Source organism: Microtus ochrogaster, chromosome 17 (genome assembly GCF_000317375.1).
Source record: "Microtus ochrogaster isolate Prairie Vole_2 chromosome 17, MicOch1.0, whole genome shotgun sequence".
Lineage (NCBI taxonomy): Eukaryota > Metazoa > Chordata > Mammalia > Rodentia > Cricetidae > Microtus > Microtus ochrogaster.
In genome coordinates this window covers 21,901,797-21,922,350 of record NC_022019.1, presented here as the reverse complement: position 1 = coordinate 21,922,350, position 20,554 = coordinate 21,901,797, and the positions used below count along the sequence as shown (strand labels likewise).

The window sequence follows — 20,554 nt, the reverse complement described above, 5'->3', positions numbered from 1 at the left end:
CAAAAGTCAAAATTAGAATTTTAAACTGCTTTATGAACCCATTCATATTAGGCTTTTATTTCTTTAAAGAAAAGTGTTTTAGACCCTTATTTCTAAACTGAAGTGTGAGGAGGTCAGAGGACAAGTTCCAGGAACCGGTTCTCCCCTCCCGTGTGTATTAGGGACAGAGTGCAGGTCAGCAGGCTCGGCTGCACCTACTGAGTTCTCTCCCTTGGCTAGGGTTTGATCTCTTAAGATGATGGAAACTTAAGATTTTCAGATTGGGAGAAAGAGCAAATTGGAGTCGGAGCAGAGAAATGCACCTCACACAAACCTTGGAGAGCTGAGGTGCACGCTCGGTGCCACCGGGCTCGGAGGGCCACAAACCATAGTGCTACTTCCTCATAAAATTACTTTAATTCAAACGTTATATATAAATGAGTATTTAAAAATGCCATTTGTCTCTGTTTTGTACTGAGATGTCAGAGTGACAAGAGAAAGTCCCTGATGTCTGCTCAGACAATATGAGTGGTAAGCTTTAAAAAAAAAAAAAAAAAGCAAACATCCAAGTCTGTCTCTGTCTCTGTCTCTGTCTCTCTCTCTCTCTCACACACACACACACACACACACACACACCAGTAAAAATGAACCTAGGGAACAAATCTGGTTCTCTAACAATTAAAAACATGAGGCTGGGCAGTGGTGGCACATGCCTTTAATCCCAGCACTCAGGAGGCAGAGGCAGGCGGATCTCTGTAAGTTCGAGGCCAGCCTGGTCTACCAGAGCTAGTTCTACCAGAGCTAGTTCCAGGAGAGGCTCCAAAGCTACAGAGAAACCGTCTTGAAAAACAAACAGCCCCCCCACACACAAAAAAAATTAAAAACATGAAGGTGATGCCCGAAGTACATCCAATAAGTAGCATCTAATTTTTCACTGGCAGATTGAGTTTAATTTATAAAAAACCTGTTCATTTTTAATAGAGCTCTCAAGGGACACAAGTCATTGAGCATAATCTTTGAATAATTTGACCTTTTCAGTGCAGTGGGTGAAGACGACAATCTAAACACAAAGCCGTGCTACCCACCTAGTTCATCCATGGAGGGCGATGGAGCTGAGCTGGATTGTGGAGGGGTATGCTAATTAGAAAATGGGAATAAACCGCATCCTACTAGAAACAGAGTCATCGGAGAAAGGAATGCTAGCTGGGCTATTAGCTCACGTGAGAAAACCCGATCACCACAGGACTGTTATTAAAACACTGGTGAAAGGCCAGGTGAAGGTGGCGGACTTCTCTGTGAGTTGAAGGCCAGTCTGGTCTACAGAGTGAGCTCCAGGCCAGAGAAACGCTGTCTTGAGAAACCAAAAAAAGGAAACAAAAAAACAAAACAAAATTGATGAAAAACAAGTCCCTTATTATCACACTCACATTTTCCATGGAAAAAGAAACAAGCTACAGGTAAACGCTAGCGGAAGGCTGGGCTGGGGAACTTCAAGTCTGGGGAAGTACAGACTTAAGATATTTCCATTTCCCTAACAAGTACTTAGGGAAAACTAACTGCCTTGTGATTAGAAATTTTAGGAAACATGTAACAACCTATTTTGCACAGAAATTTTCCTCAGTGTAAAAATAAATGTGCCTCTCTCTAACTTTAGTAAGAAGAAAAAAAAGACGTATTTAAAAGTTTTCCAAAAAGCTGGAAAGGATCAGAGACCTATTAACCACTTTTATAGATTTTTTTTTCCCCTAAAATAAACTTGTCTGTGCCTGAACACGGGACAGTACTAGACTTCAACCTACACTGCGTTCTCCCAGGGATGGCTTGCAGACAAGATTATCACTTAGAACGCAGTTTGTGCTCTAGAAATATATATTATTCAGTTGTGTCTGTGCGTGTGGGGGGGGGGGTTAACACATTAAACTCACAACTGTCACAAAACTGCTCCACATAGCAAGACAATTCAAGCAAGAAAAACAAAAGAGCTACAATGTAGATGATGTAGATGACGTCAAAACCATGACTCACGCCATGCGTATTTTAAGTGATTGAAAAAGGCTGAAGGGATTGACTCCAAATTATTAAATGTGAGACTACCAAGAGATTCTGTCACACAGGTTCCTAGCAAGAAGGTCACCCTAAAGGCTCCAAAGGAGTTTTTATGTTTCTTTGGGAACTCTACAGCTGTAACTGCAGCGACTCTCCACTGTCACCCCCAGGGCTGGAGCACAGCAGAGAAAATACAAATACCACAATGATCTTATTTCTAAATCAAAACCATAGGGGGAGGGAGAGTGAGTCAGGGAAGCATGTGGGAATTACAGGCTCACCTGAACGTACAAGGCTTTTCATTAAAAATACCTTACCGGCTTGCCAGGTAACAACCATCCCAGCCTACGGTTGACACACGACAGCCAAACCCACCAATCTAGTTTGGATACTTTCCTTTCTGTTAGAGACAAGTCTAGGTTTTCAGTTCTAGAAAACTTGAAAAATGGAAATATTAAAAAGTGCCAATCGCTTTCTTAAGATGCCAAGAGTCTTGAAAAAGAAAACACCCAGATTACACATACACACATATATGTACATACATACATGTGTATATACATGCGTGTGTATACCAGTAACTGGAGAGAAGAGGGGTTTGGGGGAGTCACAGTTCTAGAGAAAACTTTTTCAAGCTGGAGAGGTGGCCCAATGGTTAAGAGCACTTGCTGCTCTTGCAAGGACCCCAAGTTCAGTTCCCAGCACCCACATGGGGCAGTGCACAATCACCTCTAGCTACAGGTCCATAGAATCTGAAGCCTTCTAGACTCCACAGGGTGCACATACAAGCAGGCAGAACACACACACACACACACACACACACACACACACACACATAATATGTATATATACATATATATACACACATATAAACCATCTTCAAACTAAGTTATTAGATATAAATGACAGGGAAAGATAAGCCCGACAACATTCTGGGCTTTAGGAAGTCAGGCAATACTGACAATGCTGGGACCCTTGAATTTGGAAACTAGTTTTTTGTTGTTGTTATTTTAATAGAAACAATCAAACTCATGGTGCATTAAAGAGAAGTCTGATGAGGCACAGCTCATTAAACTTTAACCCCTCTCTTCTACCAGGCTCTGTGGAGTGAATGAAAGAACAAGCCACAGGATGGGAGGAAGTATCAGCCATCAGGTAAAGAAGCAGCACTGAACTAGGACTCTTTGGAGTCGCTAAGAAAACAACTTATTTAAAAAGTTATAAATATCTCAAAGAGAGGAAGACAAGACTTTGACAGAGATTCCAGTATGGACCAGGGAACTGCAGATTGAAATGGCTAAAGGCCACATGACAGCCCAAGCTGACAGGATCACACACTGGCCCTGCCAGATGATGGTGACAACGTCAAGCGACAGAACTGGAGGCCACAGCTGGCAAGAAGGCAGAAAGAGATGGTGTGGGCTTCTGCAAGTCTCCTGCCTTCTCCCCATTTGGACCGGGGTACATAAGGGCTATAAGAAATAAACGTGGACGGATTGCCATACTCACCGGATGCCTGCCTGATTCATCTGCTGTCTCTTTTCTTAGTCCTCACCTCCCCCCTCCAAGTATGTATAGACAAATCGGGCTGGACACGGGGAAAATGGCCACTTTACAAGATGGTGGCAGACTGTGCTATAGAGTGAAAGTCAAGAACGGGCACTTCCCCACACAAACTGAGACTTGGGGCCTCATAAAGAAAGCAGGATACGAATATTCATGTAGGTTTTAGTCTTATCAGCCCCAAACCAGGAACAACCAAGATGCCATCCAATACACAAACAAACCGTGGCATGATAGAAAGGAGTTATCAACCACAAAATGCAGCCAGCAGCCTTATGGCCATAAAAACAGCCAGTCTGCCCCTCTGGGACACTCAAGTCAGGCAAAATTAGAGACTAGAGACAGTAAGGTGACCAGTGGGAGTCAGAGTCACAGTGGGGTAACTAACATGTATTTTCAACTTTATCGCGCAACTTACTTGTCTGTGTACAGAACTGCTTCACCAACTGTAACAAATATGCCACCTCAGACAAGAGAGTAACGGGGCAACAGCAGAGAAGGGCTTAGAAGCTACTCTGAGATGAGGCGGACTTTCAGAAAACAGCCAAGGGCTAGCTAGACATCACCTTTCCTCACTTCTCCCCTGAGTGAGGATTTCAGAAGGGCAGATTAAAAACTGGTGGATGGCTAGCAGAAGGAAACCACCAGATTGGGTAAAGCCATTATAGATGCAGAGAGAACAGAGAACACCTGGGGTAAGCTGAGGTACACTCTGGACGGGTTGGGATAACAAGGACAACCGGAAAGACACTAGTAAGAGTTGGGAAGAAAATGCAGTTACAGAAGCCAAGAACGTGCACCTCAGAAGGTAGACGTGGTCATTCAGCAGAGGGCTGTGCTAGTACAAGGTCAGACACAAAGTAGGAGCAGGCCATTTTCTCCTGCGTTTGGCGTGGGGTGGGCTGGGGGCCACGGAACCTTGATGACTTTAACAAGAGTGGTCAGTGGTACAGGAAGCTACAGCCAGGATGGAACACACTGAAGAGGAAACAGAATCTGGAAAACTGTGACAGCACAAACAGATCATTCTGGGGATCCAAAGAGCAAAGGGCAGAGACCAGAGACATTGGTGGAGAGGGAAAGGTCGCACTGGTTTCTTTTCTTTAGATGTCGCATGGCTTTCTGCTTCAAGTCCACTATAAGGTGAGCTGCTTTGTACCACCCTCTGGTCCCAATCACAGACGGAACCAGCCAACCAGACTCAACAATTCATATGAGACGTTCTCTTCGAGGGGCACTGTCAGAGTTATTAGCGCCTGTGGTTTCCACTCATTTCCTAACTCTCAGGCTAAATATGCCTGCCTTATTAAAATGTGGTTATGAAGGCACAAAGACACTTGTGGGCCTGGAGAGATGGTGTGGCGGCGAAGAGCACAGACTGCTCTTACAGAGCAGAACACAGCACCCACAGCAGATGGTTGACACTGTCTGCAACTCCAGCTCTACGACCCCATCTGGCCTCCATGAGGTGCTTCACTGGTGCATGCTTGCACACGGTACACACACACACACAAAGGGGCGGGGAGAGGGAGAGAGTTAAAAAATTAAAAACACATAGTTTTTAAAAAGATACTCATAGCAAATATCTATCAGAGAGGGCAATCTGATAATAGAATAACAAGAGTCAGAGCTGAAGGGCAGAGAACAAGGAGCTCTGGAAAGAGGAGGATGGGGAGGAAAGCGCCCGGCCTCTCATGTTCTTGGAAAGGCACATGGGATAGAGGGAGGATGCTCAGGAAAGAGTAAATAAATTCAGTCACAGTGGTGACTTGCCAAGGTGAAGCAGCTCTCCTACACGCTGGGGCCCAAATAGAGTCAAGGCAAGCTCAACCAGGGTTCTGACTCTGGGTTTCCAGCTCAACCAAGTTGAACAGGCAAATGCAGAAGCGGCAACCGCTGCCTACCTTCACAGTTGGTGCAGACCAGGGCATGAGAGAGTAGGGACTAGGAGGGAAAAAACCCTAGCACAGCCCTGTGGGGAACTCACACCTACATGATCATTAATGGCAGAAACACGTCCAAGTTCTGGTGGTAAAGAACATACAAAATTCAGGCTTCTGGAGAAGGGAAAACCACCACAGCTACGTTCCCAGAATAGCCTCCCCACTCAGTGAAGATTCCCTATGGCGACGAGAGGGGACAGGGTATGTCCAGACGCCAGCCAGCAGGGGCTCAACCCACACAGCATAGCTCGATTCTAACACTAACTTGCTGATGGATGCTTCTGTGATTCTGTGAAAAGGCTGAAGATATGCAACTGGAAGTGGCAGGTATTTCTCCAGGGGCCACATGAGCAGGGTGATTGCTGCGAAATATTCTTTAAGAGGCTGAACAGAAAGTAGGAACCCACGATTCTGTGTCCAGCCAAACTGCCCTTGAAAAGTCAAACAACACTTTGGCAGACAAGAAGAGATGGAGAAATGGCCACAAAAATGTGCCTGAGAATGTGAAAAGCCCTGTAAAAGGAGAGCGACAAACATCTCCACAGAGAAAGGAGAGCTTAGAGACAGTAAGACAATGTAAGTTATTTCTACAGTTCTCAGCTGGTCTAAGTCTTTGTGAAATGCTGACAGCACCACTATGGAAAAGTGAACAAAAGATGGCGTGCCGTCCACGATAAGGCAGTTGCAGGGCTCAGGATGTGAAGAGTCAGTTACCTGAGGTGGATTTGTCATCCACGGAACTGTAAATTCAAGGACTAAAACCTGGAAGGATAAGGCTAGGAGAAAAGATATGTAGAATTTCATAAAATGTTTGATTACTACAGAAGAAGGGGGTGGCAGAGTAATGTGGAAAGAACATAAAAAAAAAATAAAATAAAAAGTTATTTCAGCCATCATTGCAAGTGCTGTGTAAGTAAGCCCCTTAAGGACAAATGCTCTCAGGAAAACAAGTACAAAGATCCAAATATGTGCGATCTACAAGACATTTTGAATTCAAAAGCACGCACAGACTAGGAATTGAGCAGTAAGAGGGAGGCATAACAGTGTATACTTGTAGTGCCAGGGATCTTGAGTTCGAGGCTAGCCTGGGACTACAAAGTGAGCTCCTACACAGAAGGCAGGGGGAAGGGTGGGGCTGGAGAGATAGGGTAGAAGGCCCCTCTGAGTGAGGTGGATCTGTAGTCCCAGCATCCCCATGGGGGGTGGCAGCTAGAGACAGAACTGCCAAGTTCAAGAGTAGCTACTTAGCCTAAAGCATGCAGCTCGACAGAAATAACAGGGGAGAGCTGATGCCCGAACACTGTCCTCTGATTTCCAAACATGTCCCAAGATGTGCGCCTACGCTCAGAAAAACACTTTTTAAAGTAGAGGATCAGATAGTATGATACCATGCTCACACTAATCAAAAGAAATTGGGGAGCTGGGGACGTAGCTCAGTTGGCGGAAAGCCTGCTGATCACACACGAAGCCCCGAGTTTGTGCCCCAACTCCACGCAGACCAAGTATGGCGGCACAAGATCAAGGTCATCAATGACTACACATTGAGCTTAAGGCCAATCATCCAATACAAAAGGAACTTTAAGGGCTAGAGAGCTGCCTCAGGGGTTAAACACTCACTGTTCTTCCAGAAAACCTTACTTTGGCTCCTAGCACCCAAGTCAGGTGACTCACAACTGCCTCAAGATCCAGCTCCTGGGCACCCAAAGTCTTCCATAGTTGCCTGCATCCACATGCCCAAACCACACGCAGACTCTCACATACACATAATAAAAAAAAAAAATCTTTTTAAAAAGAAAACCCGAGAATGTGGAAGTAGCTGTATTCACTTCAAAGTGGGTTTGAGAACAGAAAAGCGTCAAGATATAGATACGTATCGCTGATTAAAAAAGTCGCAGTCTAAGATGCAAACATCTGTAGTATATAATGTGCCTGACTAAAAACATGGGAATACTTAAGAAAAAGCTGATAGAAATGTTAGGAAAAACAAGCAAATCCTCGATGACCATGAAAGACTTACATGAATTAAGTCACTAGTAGATCTATCAGAGAGTAAAGACACAACCTAACAGCACCATCAACCGGCAGGACCGAAATGACAGCTACAGGCCACTCCACCCAAGAGGAAGAACTGACGTTCCTCTGTAGCATGGTACATCCACCCAGCCCACATACATTCTGAGCAGTAAAACACGCAACAAACGCAAAAGAATTCAAATGTTTTCTTTGATGAAATTAACCTAAGGCGTGGTAACACTCACCAATAATTTCCAGTCAGCTCAAATACTTGGCAACTGAACATGAATTCAAAGGCCAAAGAAGTGGTCTCAAGAAAAACTGTTTCAAACTAGGGGCTGACCGGATGATTCGGCATGTCAAGACTCCGGCTGGACAAACCTGGTGGTCTGAGGTGGACCCAGAAAACCAACTCCAGAAAGCCGTTCTCTGAACACACATCAATATAAACAAAACTTCTCAAAAATATTTCAAACTGGGCTGGAAAGATGGCTCAGAGATTAAGAGCATTGAGTTCAATTCCCAGCAACCCCATGGTGGGTCACACCATCAATATTGAGATCTGGTGCCCTCTTATGGCCTGCAGGTATACATGCAGGCAGAACACTGGATACATAATAAAGAAATCTTTTAAAAAAAAATTCCAACCAATTCATCAAGACCTCTGGATCAGTGCAACAAAAATAATACCTAAGGAAATTTATAGTGCTGAATGTTCATGTGGAAAAAGATTCAATAATCTAAACTTCCATCTTAGGAAAACTAGATACAGAAAAGTAAGGTAAACCTAAAGCAAAAGGCAGGTAAAATTTTTTGATCAGAAATCCAACAACCCAAAATCAAGAAAATCAACAAAACCCAAGTCTAGTTCTTAGATCAATGCACTGACTGCTGTCCATAGTCACCAACAAGGGACGAGAAAACACACTAACGACACACCTGAGACCACATGATCCCACAGACACGAAAAGGAGCATTGGTAAGCTATTCCTTTGGCAACTTAGATGAAATAGATCAAATGACACAACATACTAACACATAGGGGAAATGTTTCTAAATGCACAGACCTGTACCTACTAAAGAAAGGCAGTGATTAGTAACTTTCCCAAACAGAAGCAAGCACTAGATACTGAAAACTGTACATCTGTACCCAACCAAATATTTAAGGAACAATATTCTCTACCGTCTGTTTGGCTTGTGGACATGTGTGTACTCACGCAGTCTCTTCAGAAAGATGAAACGGGTAGAAACCGCTAAGCGTGACACTAGTATCTAAAACACAGGTAACACAAGAAAGGGAAATTACCAAGAATGAGGCAAAAATCCCTGACAAATGAAATCTGACAACACATAAAGGGAACTCTAACCCATGGCAAATGAGATTTATTGCCATCTGATGTATGCCAAGGCTGGCTCAACTCAGATGCCAATGAAGAGAACTAACGGGAAAAAGAAACAGCAGAAAAATCAGTCACAGAACAGGTATTCATTATTTCAAAGATGTTTAATCTTTTTAATCTGTGTGTCTCTGTTTTATGTGCAACAAGTATGTGGGAGCCTTTGGAGACCATAAGAGGGCATTTGGTCCTCTAGAGCTGGAGTTAGAGACAGTTCTAAGCCACCTAACATGGGTGCTGGAACCCAAACTTGGTTCCTCTGGAAAAGTATAGCAAGGGCATTAAACCCCTAAGTCATCTCTCCAGCCCCTTTAACAAATGCTTCTTATGCATTTGTCAAGATTCAACATCAACTCAGGATTAAAAGCACTGGTGAAACCAGAATGGGAAGGAAGCCAATCACTAAGAGTGCCTACAAAACCCTACGGCTAACCTCAAAACGCCTTCCCTGACACTAAGACAAGGACATCTCTCCCACTTATCCAGCATCAGATGGAAGTCTTAACTAGGGCAATGGGTAAAAGAAAAGAAAGGTAGATTCAAGAGGAACAAATCACACCTGTCTTTGTCCCCAGATACCACTCCACACGTCGAAAGTCCCTGAGAACAAGGGGGGAGGGGGCTCAACTCTGCAAGTCACTGCAGCAAGAGTCAGAGCGAGAGAACATGACAAGACAGCACTTCAAGCAATGAGCCATTCAAATTTTTTTTAAAAAGAAATTGCTTCACTGTTACATTAAAACAAAGTAAAAATGGGCGGTACACATCTATCAAGGACCTCAAGAGGCTACAGCAGAAGGCTGAATTTGAGGCTAGTCTGAGCTACCTAACAAGACCTTGTCTCGTTTTCTAAAATGGGAATTGAATCTTGTAAAATGCTATCTCATATCATATAAGACCTGGGCAAAGACTAAAAAAGTGCCAATGAAAAATGAAAACAGAGATAGGTCCCATCTTCATGGATGAGAGACTGAAGCTGTTCAGGATATGAGCTCATCCCAAACTGACACTAGATCCAACACAGCCAGTCAAATTCTTCAGGTTATTTTGTGGGTGGAGACTAAGAGATTTGAAAGATTATGAGGCCTGGCCTGGAAAAGCAAAGATGGAAAATAGCACACGGCCGCAGACAAGCAAACCCTAGCACCACCATGGCTCCCAATCTTCCCTAAGGCGTCAGTACTGAGAGGAAGGTGGAAGCAAAGCACCAGGACAAAGCAGAATGCCAAGAGAAGAAACCAGGGACAGCAACAAGGGCAACTCAGGGAGAAAAGCCTCGTATTTGTAAAATGCCAAACTCTGGGGAGATACCCAGGAGGAAAAACATCTATGTGAACAGATTTACAACAACGTTTTACAAACACTACCAAATCATGACTCATTGAAGGGAAAGTGTCAGGATGGACTTTCCTTAAAACAAATAAAAAGGCAAACACCCCTTTGCAAAGAACATCATCAAAGAGACTTTAGACAAGCCACAGAACTGGGGATAAATTTTGCCAAACATACATCTGATGAAGGATTGGTATGCAAAACACACCAGACACTTGTCAAAATCAATTAGCTGACTTTCCAGCAGGCAAAAGCCCTTTGGATACCTAAGACCAAAGAAGCTAACAGAGATGAAAAGGACCTTATGGAATATTTCTAACAAACTATGAGATACTACCGCACCCCTAGAACAGCCAGAACCAGACACCACCTAGGTGGAGCTGCACAACACAGTCACTGCTGGTGAAGACAAAAACTATCAGTATAGATAAAATCCTTCCTGGGTTGGGGGCTAGCCCAGTCAGTTAAGCGCCTGCCTGGGAACAGTCTGGCAGTTTGTGTAGGATGGAGCTGAGCAAGGCTTACCATAGGACCCAGTCACACCGTGAGCAGGAGAGCCCAGGAGACTCCTAAGGCAGTGAAGTTCTTCTGATGCTGTCAGTCCATCTGTGACATTGTGCAATAGGGCAAGGGACACAGCAGGAGCAGGAACGTAGACTGTTAACAAGGTGCCCAAGTTGGTTCATCAGTTTTAAGTGTGCCACACTGATATAAGATGGAAGGGCAGTACAGAGGAGATGGCCACTTCACGGTCTGGTACATTTTCCTACCATTCCAAAATAGCTCTTGAAAGTCTAAGTGCACACACTAAGTGAATCGATCCTTTTTAGACCTGATACTACAGTTCTAACTAAAAATTGTCCTGAGAATCGGCCTTTTGGGGGCAAAGATTTTTGGTAAACAAAGACATTAGAATTCTTTAGATTAACAGATTGCTTTCAAATGCCATCTCCTTTGCCCATGGACAGCATGCTCTTGGACAGGTTTTGTAACCTCGGAGTTGCTTGGCATATAAAATGGCAATACTAACTCTCACAGGTTAGCTGAACTGTTGGCTAAGCATAGGTGAAGGACCCAAAAAGGGTGTCACCTGTACCTAAACAGTATTCTTGTTTTCTCCAATTCTATCTCCCTTAAAGTAGGATACAGGCCTCCTCTGTACCCATGGCTCCAAGGCTTCAGACTGAAAACACTAGAGGGCAAACAGTGTCTCGCTATACACGTGTGGTCCTGTTCTGTTGTTATTCCTAAGTATCAATGGGTTTCAACACCGACAGTGTATCAGCTAGAGACGCATGGGACGATGTGGGTGGTTACACACACATTTGTCATTTTATAAAAGGCACTTGGGGCATCCGTGGACCTGGGCACCCACTTGTACTCCCGAGACTGGTAAGTGCCGTGTGTCTTCCTGGAGGTCACTTTTGTATTCTGGTGGAAAACTATTTTAACTGGCAACTACAAATACTGTTAGGCTCCAAGGATGCTGCCCTGTGGAGCATCAGGGCCCGGTTCGGTATGCTGCATACCACTGCATTTACACTGGAGCTCAGGTTTCCATGTCTCCTTCTTCACCATCTTCAGGGCTTTGGTACACTTCCCAAACTGTCCCAGGGAAGCACTGCTTCTCACTTGTAATTCTCTTACTAAACACAAGCCTATCTTCTTCTCAATGCCAGGGATGTAACAACAGTTTGGCTCCAAAAGGCCTGATTAACCTTTAAGTCTGCAAGGACACCCTGAAAAGTAACATTTTTATATTATATAGGTCACTTAATACATAATTCAGTTATTGATGTCAGAACTAAGCAAGCAAACCAAAAAGACCTTAAATGGAGATTATACTTTGTAATCTGATTTTCCAAGGTCTTAGCTGTCACCTGAACTTTCTTCTTTTAATAAATTATGCACCTTGTACAGTCTTTGACTACTGACCTGGTTCTTACAAACAGAGTACTTTCCTTGTGCATCACTATAAACATTATCTGCTTAGCAAAATCTTAGCTAATGAAATTAAGTGTCAGACCAAAGGAACAAGAGGAGCCTGTGGACAAGCAAGGTCAGGTTTTAAAAGTCAGACACATCTATGCTGTGCTGGGATAAACACTGAGAAACAATGAGGAAAAACAAATCATGTTCAGAGCTATACTTAAGACTCTCAAACATGCTTCACGAGTAGGGGTTGATCTAGTGGAAAGGGAGCTCAGACGACAAGGGATGTACGAAAAGGACCAAACCTGTTTTGTCATCCAGAAGCGGGACAAGACCTGGTAATACGACACCTACGTCCCAGCTGTAGCCGAGTCTTCCACACATTTATTATTTATCAATGGTGTGGAATTAGAAATGCTATATATACTGTTTCTATATATCAGTCAAGAAGCCTGTAGAGAGGTGATAAATTGGTCACTTTGAAGGTCAAGCTTAAAAAGTATACAGGAGCAAATTCTGGGTCAAGTTTTTTCCCAAACTATTTCTAAACTCAAAACCATGAAATGGTGACTGATTTTATCAGCAATTATTCTGGTTTACATTCAAAGTAGAACAAAAAAAAAATCCTTTTAAGTAGAAACAAAATGTCAACAAGCTGGAATTCCTAAGAAAACTCAAATGCAATGTAAGATCATGTTGTTTTCTATAGTAGCTCATGAGTCAATGACACTGGAGACCTTAAGAAAAAGTCTAACCTGTTTTCCCATCTCATCCATAGGTGAGAATTAATTTCTCAGATATACTAAGTACTGTGCTAACATTCAAATTTTTGAGCCTATTTAACTGTCCTTAAAGAATGTAATGGCATAACTTTCTCCTTTCAGTTATTCTTATATATTAGATATTATTTCTCAATCTTGGGAATAAAGGATTCCCAAGTTACTTTAAGTGAATTCTTGTAAAACCCCTTAATTTATCAACCAAAATAAAGACTTAGTATTTTTCTGAATCATAAGTGTGAAACAAGAGAACCAGGAAGACACAGGCAGACTGAAGCCAGGCAATAATGGAGGAACACTGAAGCTCCCATGCCAGGTGCAGGACCTTCCCAGTCCCACAGGATGCAAAACCCTACATCAAAGGCCAGGAACAGTGAAACACACCTGTAATATCCTCAGGAGGCTGAGGCAGGAGGATCACAAGCTGAGGACGGCCTGTGTCACACAGGAAGAACTGTGTCTCTAATAAAACCCACTACATTAAATATGGATCGTAAACACTGACAGAGGAAAAGGCAGAAGCTGCCTTGGTACCTTATGAGATTAGAGGTTGTGTGTGCACAAAAGAGGGCAATGTCTGATATAGTTCTCAATAAACCCCAAACATGTAAACGCAAAGTTGTGGCTTGTCTATTTCTGTAGTCTGGAAAAGTTTCTGGGCAGATTGCTTTCCTACCTCTTTACCTGTCTGCAGAGCAGCCAACCTGGTAGGCTTACGTCACCTGCAGCCACTGCCCTGTCCGCATTCTGAAGGTTCCTCTATCTGGACCATGCCTTACCTCTTGTGCTGAGAATCCCTTTCACCAGAATGTCTGAAAACTCCAGGGCACATTTCAAACTTCTGTAGAACTTTCACTCCTAAGAATCTAATTTGCCTTGGGTGTATGTATTAGTGGAAAAACTCCAGGGCACCTGTGTGACCACTTTGAAACAGGAATTTTTCACATTTAGAACCCAATATTAATATGAAATCTTCACAGGTGACAAAAATAACTGAATGAAAAGAGACCTTGCTTGGGGCATTCGAGCACCCACACTGCTTGGCAGAGCACAGGAAAATGAGAGGTGCGCACATCTGCTGTGAGTTCAAAGGTCAGTACTTTCCAGTCACTGGCTTGTGACTTTTCATAGGAAAGCAGCTTCCAAAGACCCATCCCCCTCAAAAAAAAAAAAAAAAAAAACCCAAATAACCAAAAACCCAACCTTTATTTCATCAGACAAAAAGGAAAAAAAAAAAAAATCAAACCATGTTTGCACTATGGCTAAGCTCATCAGTGGTGGTGAAGCCATAGCCCGTGCCTGAATCCTGGAGATAATGGTGAACATTCCCACTGTGTAATGTTGTATTTGAAGGAAGAGCTCATATAAAAGAAGCATGTAAAGCTCTTGTTTCACCACTGTTTTTACAATGGTTTTGAAATTTCCAATGCATATAGAAAAGATTGTGTGGAGAAAACACAGCCTTCCGCTGGAATTGGGCTGTGAACCTTAAAACAATTTAATCCCAGCATTAGAAACTTTGCACTTTAGTACAAACTTCGACTCATTTTTTCCAAACTTACCAGGTGAACAAAACCAAAAAATCTTGGCTTCATTTCCCCTGCCCCAAAGTAGGAGCTATTCCAAATTAAAATATCCATTTATAGCACTCATTTTGTTCAGAGTTATCGCTTCCTTGGGAGGCCCAAAGTCCCTGGCTGTCGAGTCTCGAGCTTTATTTCTGGGGTGGGCTCCATCTTATGTAATTTTAAATTGCTGGAGTCCACGCTCTGAACTGCACTTCAAATCCAAAGGCAACCTCACTCTGACAGACTATGCACATGAAGGGGTGACTGCTCTGGCGGCCAGCTTCAGGTGAGTGAGTGTATCATCCACGCTGTCTAGATAAGGTTAAAAGCAACAGACTGTGAAGTCAGGAGCTGGTATTTGTTCAAGCAGAACAGGAAACAGAAAACACCTTTCTTGGGAATGACTCATGACTTGGGTAGTTCTCCGATCGGCCTTCATTTTCAAATGGTTTCTGCTCTGAGCGGACTATTTATGACTATTTATGTATGCTATTTTGTAAGGGGTTATATTTTGATCAATTTAATCTCAGAAATTTGACTAAATTACTCCTGTTATTTACCATACCGACTCTAGAATCTTAACAATTAGAGGATTTTTTATCAAAAAAAGACGGAAGACAATATAAATCAGAAATACTTAGCAAAAGACACATTAAATTACACTTAAAAATATGATTGCAATTTTCACTTTCTATTCCTGAAACAAAAATCAGCCATTTATCAGTAAGTGCATTTTTCCATGGAGAAAATATTTATTAGTTTTCAAATGATCACATATTACAAATATTACACAATTAATCATTCTAGAAAAATAACTTATATTAATATTCATAAAATAAACACGGAAATGATATAAGATTGCATATTGTAACACGAAATTGTTCTTTAAAATCTGAAAGGAAAATGCATCAAAATTAAAATTTCCAACAAATCAGTACACAGTAACATACAAAAAGTTTCACTTTGCAATAGCTTGCCGTGCATGAGGTAATGGAACCGCACTGACATCTCTTTCGCATACTTAAGAACAGAGTGAACTTAACTCAAGCTTGAGATCCCAAGCTTAAACCACTTTCTGTCTTCTGTGCTGAGACAAAAGGCTAATGACCTCAGGCCATAAAATTGTTTCTACAGTGGTTTAAAGAATGCAACTAAGTTTCTAGGCAAATGTCACTTTCAGTTCCCTGAGTTCTTACTAAAATGTCAGGTAATTTGGTTTTTGTTTATATGTACTTATAAAGTATTTTATTAAGTCAGGAATACAAAACTGTAATCATTCAAGGGAATTCAGAGTTCTGTGGGGGAAATTTTCCGTTCAAAATTATCTTTAACATGTACTTTTAAGGATTATACTTTTGAAAAATGATTTATAATTTCTAAGAAAAAATAGTTCTTATAGCCAAGAAAGACTAAGAACAGATTATATTTTTAGCAAATGTAGCTATTATACTTTGAGAGCCTAACATCTCAGTTGTTTTTATATTATTAACTCTACAATTTCTCTTCTTATAAAACTTACTCCAAATTAAAAGGAACTGGCAGCATCAGTTTTCCTTAATAGTTCTGACTGGTTTCTAGAGTTACTAGATAACCAAAGAAACCGGCCTTTTGAAAGCTCCTGTCAACTGGTGATTTCGTTCCCACCTGCAGGCTCAGAACTCTGTGGATTAGCTGTGTCCCACACCGATGCTCTGCCTCTTCCACGTAATATATGCCGTCAGTGCAGAGGAGACCTAACAGGCACTTACTACTTAGGAACACAGACAGGATTCCATTGGTCTGAGACAGCTCTAGACTTTGTTATAGTCTTGACAGATTACAATAAGATAAGGCTCAGGACCAGCAAGAGATGAGCTAAGAGTACATCTTAACATTAACAGACTCTTGAAGAACTGAGCTGGGTTCATCCTTGATTTGCTAGTCCCCTTTAGCATTGGGTAACAAAGAGGAGGAGGTGGAGAGGGCCTATCACGCTTTTTATATTTTTTCTGCTTCTTTTTAAAGTGGGGGTCGCCTACTTGATTAAAATGGTTTTCAGTCCCACAAATTTTTGAAGTGAAACAGATACAGAGAGCTGCTCTGAAAGACAAGACTCTCAAGCTTCCTCTATTTCAGTCTTTAGAATAAATATTTTTTATGGCCATATAAAACTCTAATATGAAAGATTACTTCACTTTGAGCCTTTCCATTTTCAGACCAAAAATAAAGCAGAGTGACTCTTAAGAAGTTTGTAAGCAACAAGATCAGGTGCTGCTCATCCTTGTGTCTTGTAGACATATGCATGGGTCCATTCACCACTGCCTTCCACACTGCAGGTCCTGGCATGTGTGACACATATCATCCAGGAGGGCTCTGCTAGAAGAATTCCTTTTGCTGAAGAGGTATGATGTTTTACCAGTTGAAAGAAATCTGGGCAATTAGAGAACAAATAAACCGGTCTCCCATTATCAAGATACCTGGAGTCACAGAAGGAAGCCACCAAGGAAACAATGAAAACTTGCCAAAGCACCAACTTCAACTTCATATTCTACCCACTATAGATGGTGAGAACTGCCTGGACTCACACCCTACCCCTGGCATCAAAGAGACTGAGAAAGAACCATCTTAATGCCCTAGTCATTCCTAGGGACTAGAAAACTACTTGGGAGTGTATTACATATAACTTTCAGGAACATTAAATCTTGGAACTTATGTTCCTTCATATTTACTTTATTAAAGAATGAAGCCTACGTTTGACAGTAAAGCCACAACAGTACCATCATTCCATCCCCTAAGAGACTGAGTGGGAAGGGCCTAACATTTACAGTAGGAAAAGACCAAGACGTCCTCACTAACAGGGCAGGGTGACACCTGGACATTCAACTGTATAACTTAGGAGATCTCAGATGTTCACCTCACCCAAAGACGAAGGACAGGAATTTCAATTTCTGGACTCTAAGAGAACTCTATCCAGTCCACTGTTACCATAAAGGCCAAAGCGGGAAGTTACCACTTTTCTTAAATTCCTGTGAACTACACAGGCATAGACCAAATAATGTATGTGCCCCAGATTAGCCACTGGTTTAATTATCTGGAGAGAAATTAAATCAATTTTAGTTTGTCTTTTGAATGGGCACTAGAGAGTACTCTCAGAAAAACCAAGATCGCAGTCCCACCTGGTTCTCGTAAGGAGCCAAGGAGATTACCAACAGAATAAAATGGGCAACATAAGGACACTCCACTCTACATACACCCAAGTAAACAACGGAAAGCACCCACTTGTTTCTTATCCTTTCCCACTCTCTCCAGAAGCTGGATATTCTGTCTCCAAGGGTTCAGTGGAGAAAATGGAGCCCTGACGTCAAAAGCTCTCCGTGGTCTTGGCTGTATCTGTGGCTCTAGGATCACTCCTTGCACCTCTGGGAGGAGAGAAGCGCTGGAATAGAGCTGAATATAGATTTAAGAAAAAATTCTTATTAAAAAATTACATACTCTGGTCATTTTTGAGTTTGCAATGGCTTATCCTCAGGACAAAAAGGAGCTAGCTTGGGACAAACTGTCTTGAGTACCATCTTAATTTGAATTTTAGAAGTCTGTTACCACAATGATTAATACCTTAGTAGCTATTAAGAAGGGACCTGTACTGGTCTAAGCCATAACATACTCTGTGACAAACCACTCAACTTCAAATAGAAGATAGAAGCAAAAAAAAAAAAAAAAATCATATATTATGATAGGAAATAAGATCATAATTGTCTTAAAGGGACAGGGAGAAGGCAGTCAACCTCAGATACAAAGACCCTGTTAATTCTTCCATCAAAGAGAAGAAGATGGATCAGAAAGGAGAAACAGAATAATCATAGTAACAGAATACTACACTTCAGGAATATCTAAAAAGTTCAATTTAACCGTTTAAATTTCAGTACTTTAGAGAGATTGATCCATACTATAGGTCAAAATTATGGCCAAAAAAGGTTAAATTTGAGTTTTATCAAAGCTCTGACTAATGTCACTGAAAAGGGTTTCTTTTCCAGCATTCATCTTTGGAACTGGAGGGCAGGATAATGCTCATAGATAACAGATACTTAAAGTTTTCAAATGCATGATCATTTTGTTTGGAGCCAAGAGGGACCGGGAATAAATCATTAGTGGCCATAATGTAGGAATTAAAGCATCAAAGCACAGCAAACAGTAGATGATGCTGAAGACCCTGGAAAATAGCTTTACTGTAGGACAGAAGTTAAAGCACACAGCATCTGATCAAGGAGAACCAGAGAGGCAGGCAGGCAGGCATTTAAGTTATAGGGATTAACAGTTTGCCTTGGGGGAAACGACCAATCATCTTTGTGGTACAGAGTGATAAGTTCCTGTTGAATCTGAAGATCTTCCGCCGACTATAAAGGTGCCATTCGTCCTTGCTCTCTGATTAGTCAGCAAGGGGTCCTACTTCTGGGGCACGTTATATTTTGGGTAAATGAAAGGGGAGAATTCTAAGTTATTTCCCTCTCTTGTGGACTAGTGGTGATCACAGGGGCTCCTTACCTGTTAGTGGAACGAGGACTGTGCTCTCTCCTGTTCTCTACCAAACCAACAAGGGGTATAGTCTCAGCATTAAGGAGGTAGTAACCAACAGTTAGTGACACTGCCTTCACTTCCTCCTGGCTCTGGCAGCCAGTTTGGAAACAAACCAAAGCTGAAAAGGAATGGTTACTCCATTATCTAACAACATTCAGAACGAATTTTAAAAGCCTGAAGATAAAGAGAAAAGCTGAGCCCTTCTCCTTAGGAACATATCCAGATCTCTGCACAAATGAGAAATAAAACAATCTGGCCCAGGAAAAAGAAACCTGTGATGAATTTAACCAACCAACCTATAATTTTCTAAAAGTTAAAAGAAATGAGAAAAAAAAAAAAGAGAAAGTAACAGAGGAGGTAGAGTTGCCACCCAGGAAAGACACATGGGATAAACAACCACAGAGCACTCCATGAGTCAGGTGGCAAAACCCCGGCCTCCCTTAGAGCCCAGCAGCTGGATCTGCACCAGGGAGCTCTAAACAGTGCTGTCCCATTACTACGCTGGGGCGGGAGACCGGGCACAACAACAGCAAAGGAGTGTGGAATATCTCAAACGTACTCTAGGTTAGGTAGGTCTTAGGAATAAGAAAAAGTATTCCACAGCTTACTCACATGCGTTACCTTCCTGATAACTCATGAGGACAGCATGTCAGACAGCTGCCTCATACCCTCCCCTTTCTACCTCTGCAACGCAAGCTAGGTGCTAGAGAAGTATGCAGCAAACATTACGGGACAATAACCCTCTAATTTTTTCTAACTAATTTTATGGGCAAACCCTCTTTTGTGATACTGTTTCAATATAAACTGAAAATTATTTAAGAATTCTACATTACTGAAATCGAAGTAAAATTTAATTGTAACAATCAAAAAAATTTTTAATGTTTTTTAAAAAATTATTTGGAAATCATAAACAAAGGTTGAGATTTTCCCAAATTTCTCCCTAATTGTCAAATAATAACCAATCCTAACACACCGCTGGGTGAGAACTAGAAAAAGGTAAAGGGCCTTTTGAACAAACACACAACAATCTTTTTAAGTTTAAAACCAACTTGCTCAGCTTAGCATTAGGTTAAGTTTACAACTTCAGCAGGAACTTTAAGCTAATCATCTCTAAAGCTTTATTTTTTGTACCTTCCAGAATACACGTTCTTAGCTTCAAAACAACAAAGCCAAAGAAAAGAAAACCATAAACCTTTACGTTAGGTTACAAAGCAAGGTCAGTATGACTTGGCTCAAGAAATCAAGCAATCTGTAAACTTCCCAACGTGAGATTCCATTCAGAATGCTTCTTTATTTTGCCTGTGGTATCAGGCCTTCAGTAGACTCTTACTCGGCAATCAGTAAACACACAGATTTTGCTAAATAAAAATTTGAAATCACTCGAGGAACCTGGTGATCTTTAAAGTGCTACAAGTTAAAAATTTGGATTTGATGATTTTATCAAATGTACA

General features: G+C 41.8%; 1 protein-coding gene across 7 annotated transcripts in view; it reads right to left on the bottom strand.

The window, feature by feature from the left end:
* The window catches only part of Tsc22d1 (TSC22 domain family member 1), a 101,944-nt gene that overhangs the window by 59,847 nt on the left and 21,543 nt on the right, over positions 1 to 20,554 (bottom strand). Inside the window, exons 2-4 of one of the 7 annotated variants that reach the window (XR_003377701.1) lie at positions 19,071 to 19,221; positions 17,808 to 17,975; positions 15,365 to 17,005 (exon numbers count right to left, since the gene is read on the bottom strand). The exons of 4 other annotated variants lie outside the window; for them this stretch is intronic. Coding sequence is in view for 1 of the 3 variants with exons in the window: in XM_005355635.2 (XP_005355692.1) it covers positions 19,140 to 19,221 (82 nt within the window). In the remaining 2 variants the exon portion in view is untranslated. Of the gene's footprint in view, positions 1 to 15,364; positions 17,006 to 17,807; positions 17,976 to 18,298; positions 19,222 to 20,554 lie in introns of those variants that run through there. 2 more of the 7 variants (XR_003377702.1, XM_005355635.2) reach the window with 2 other exon arrangements.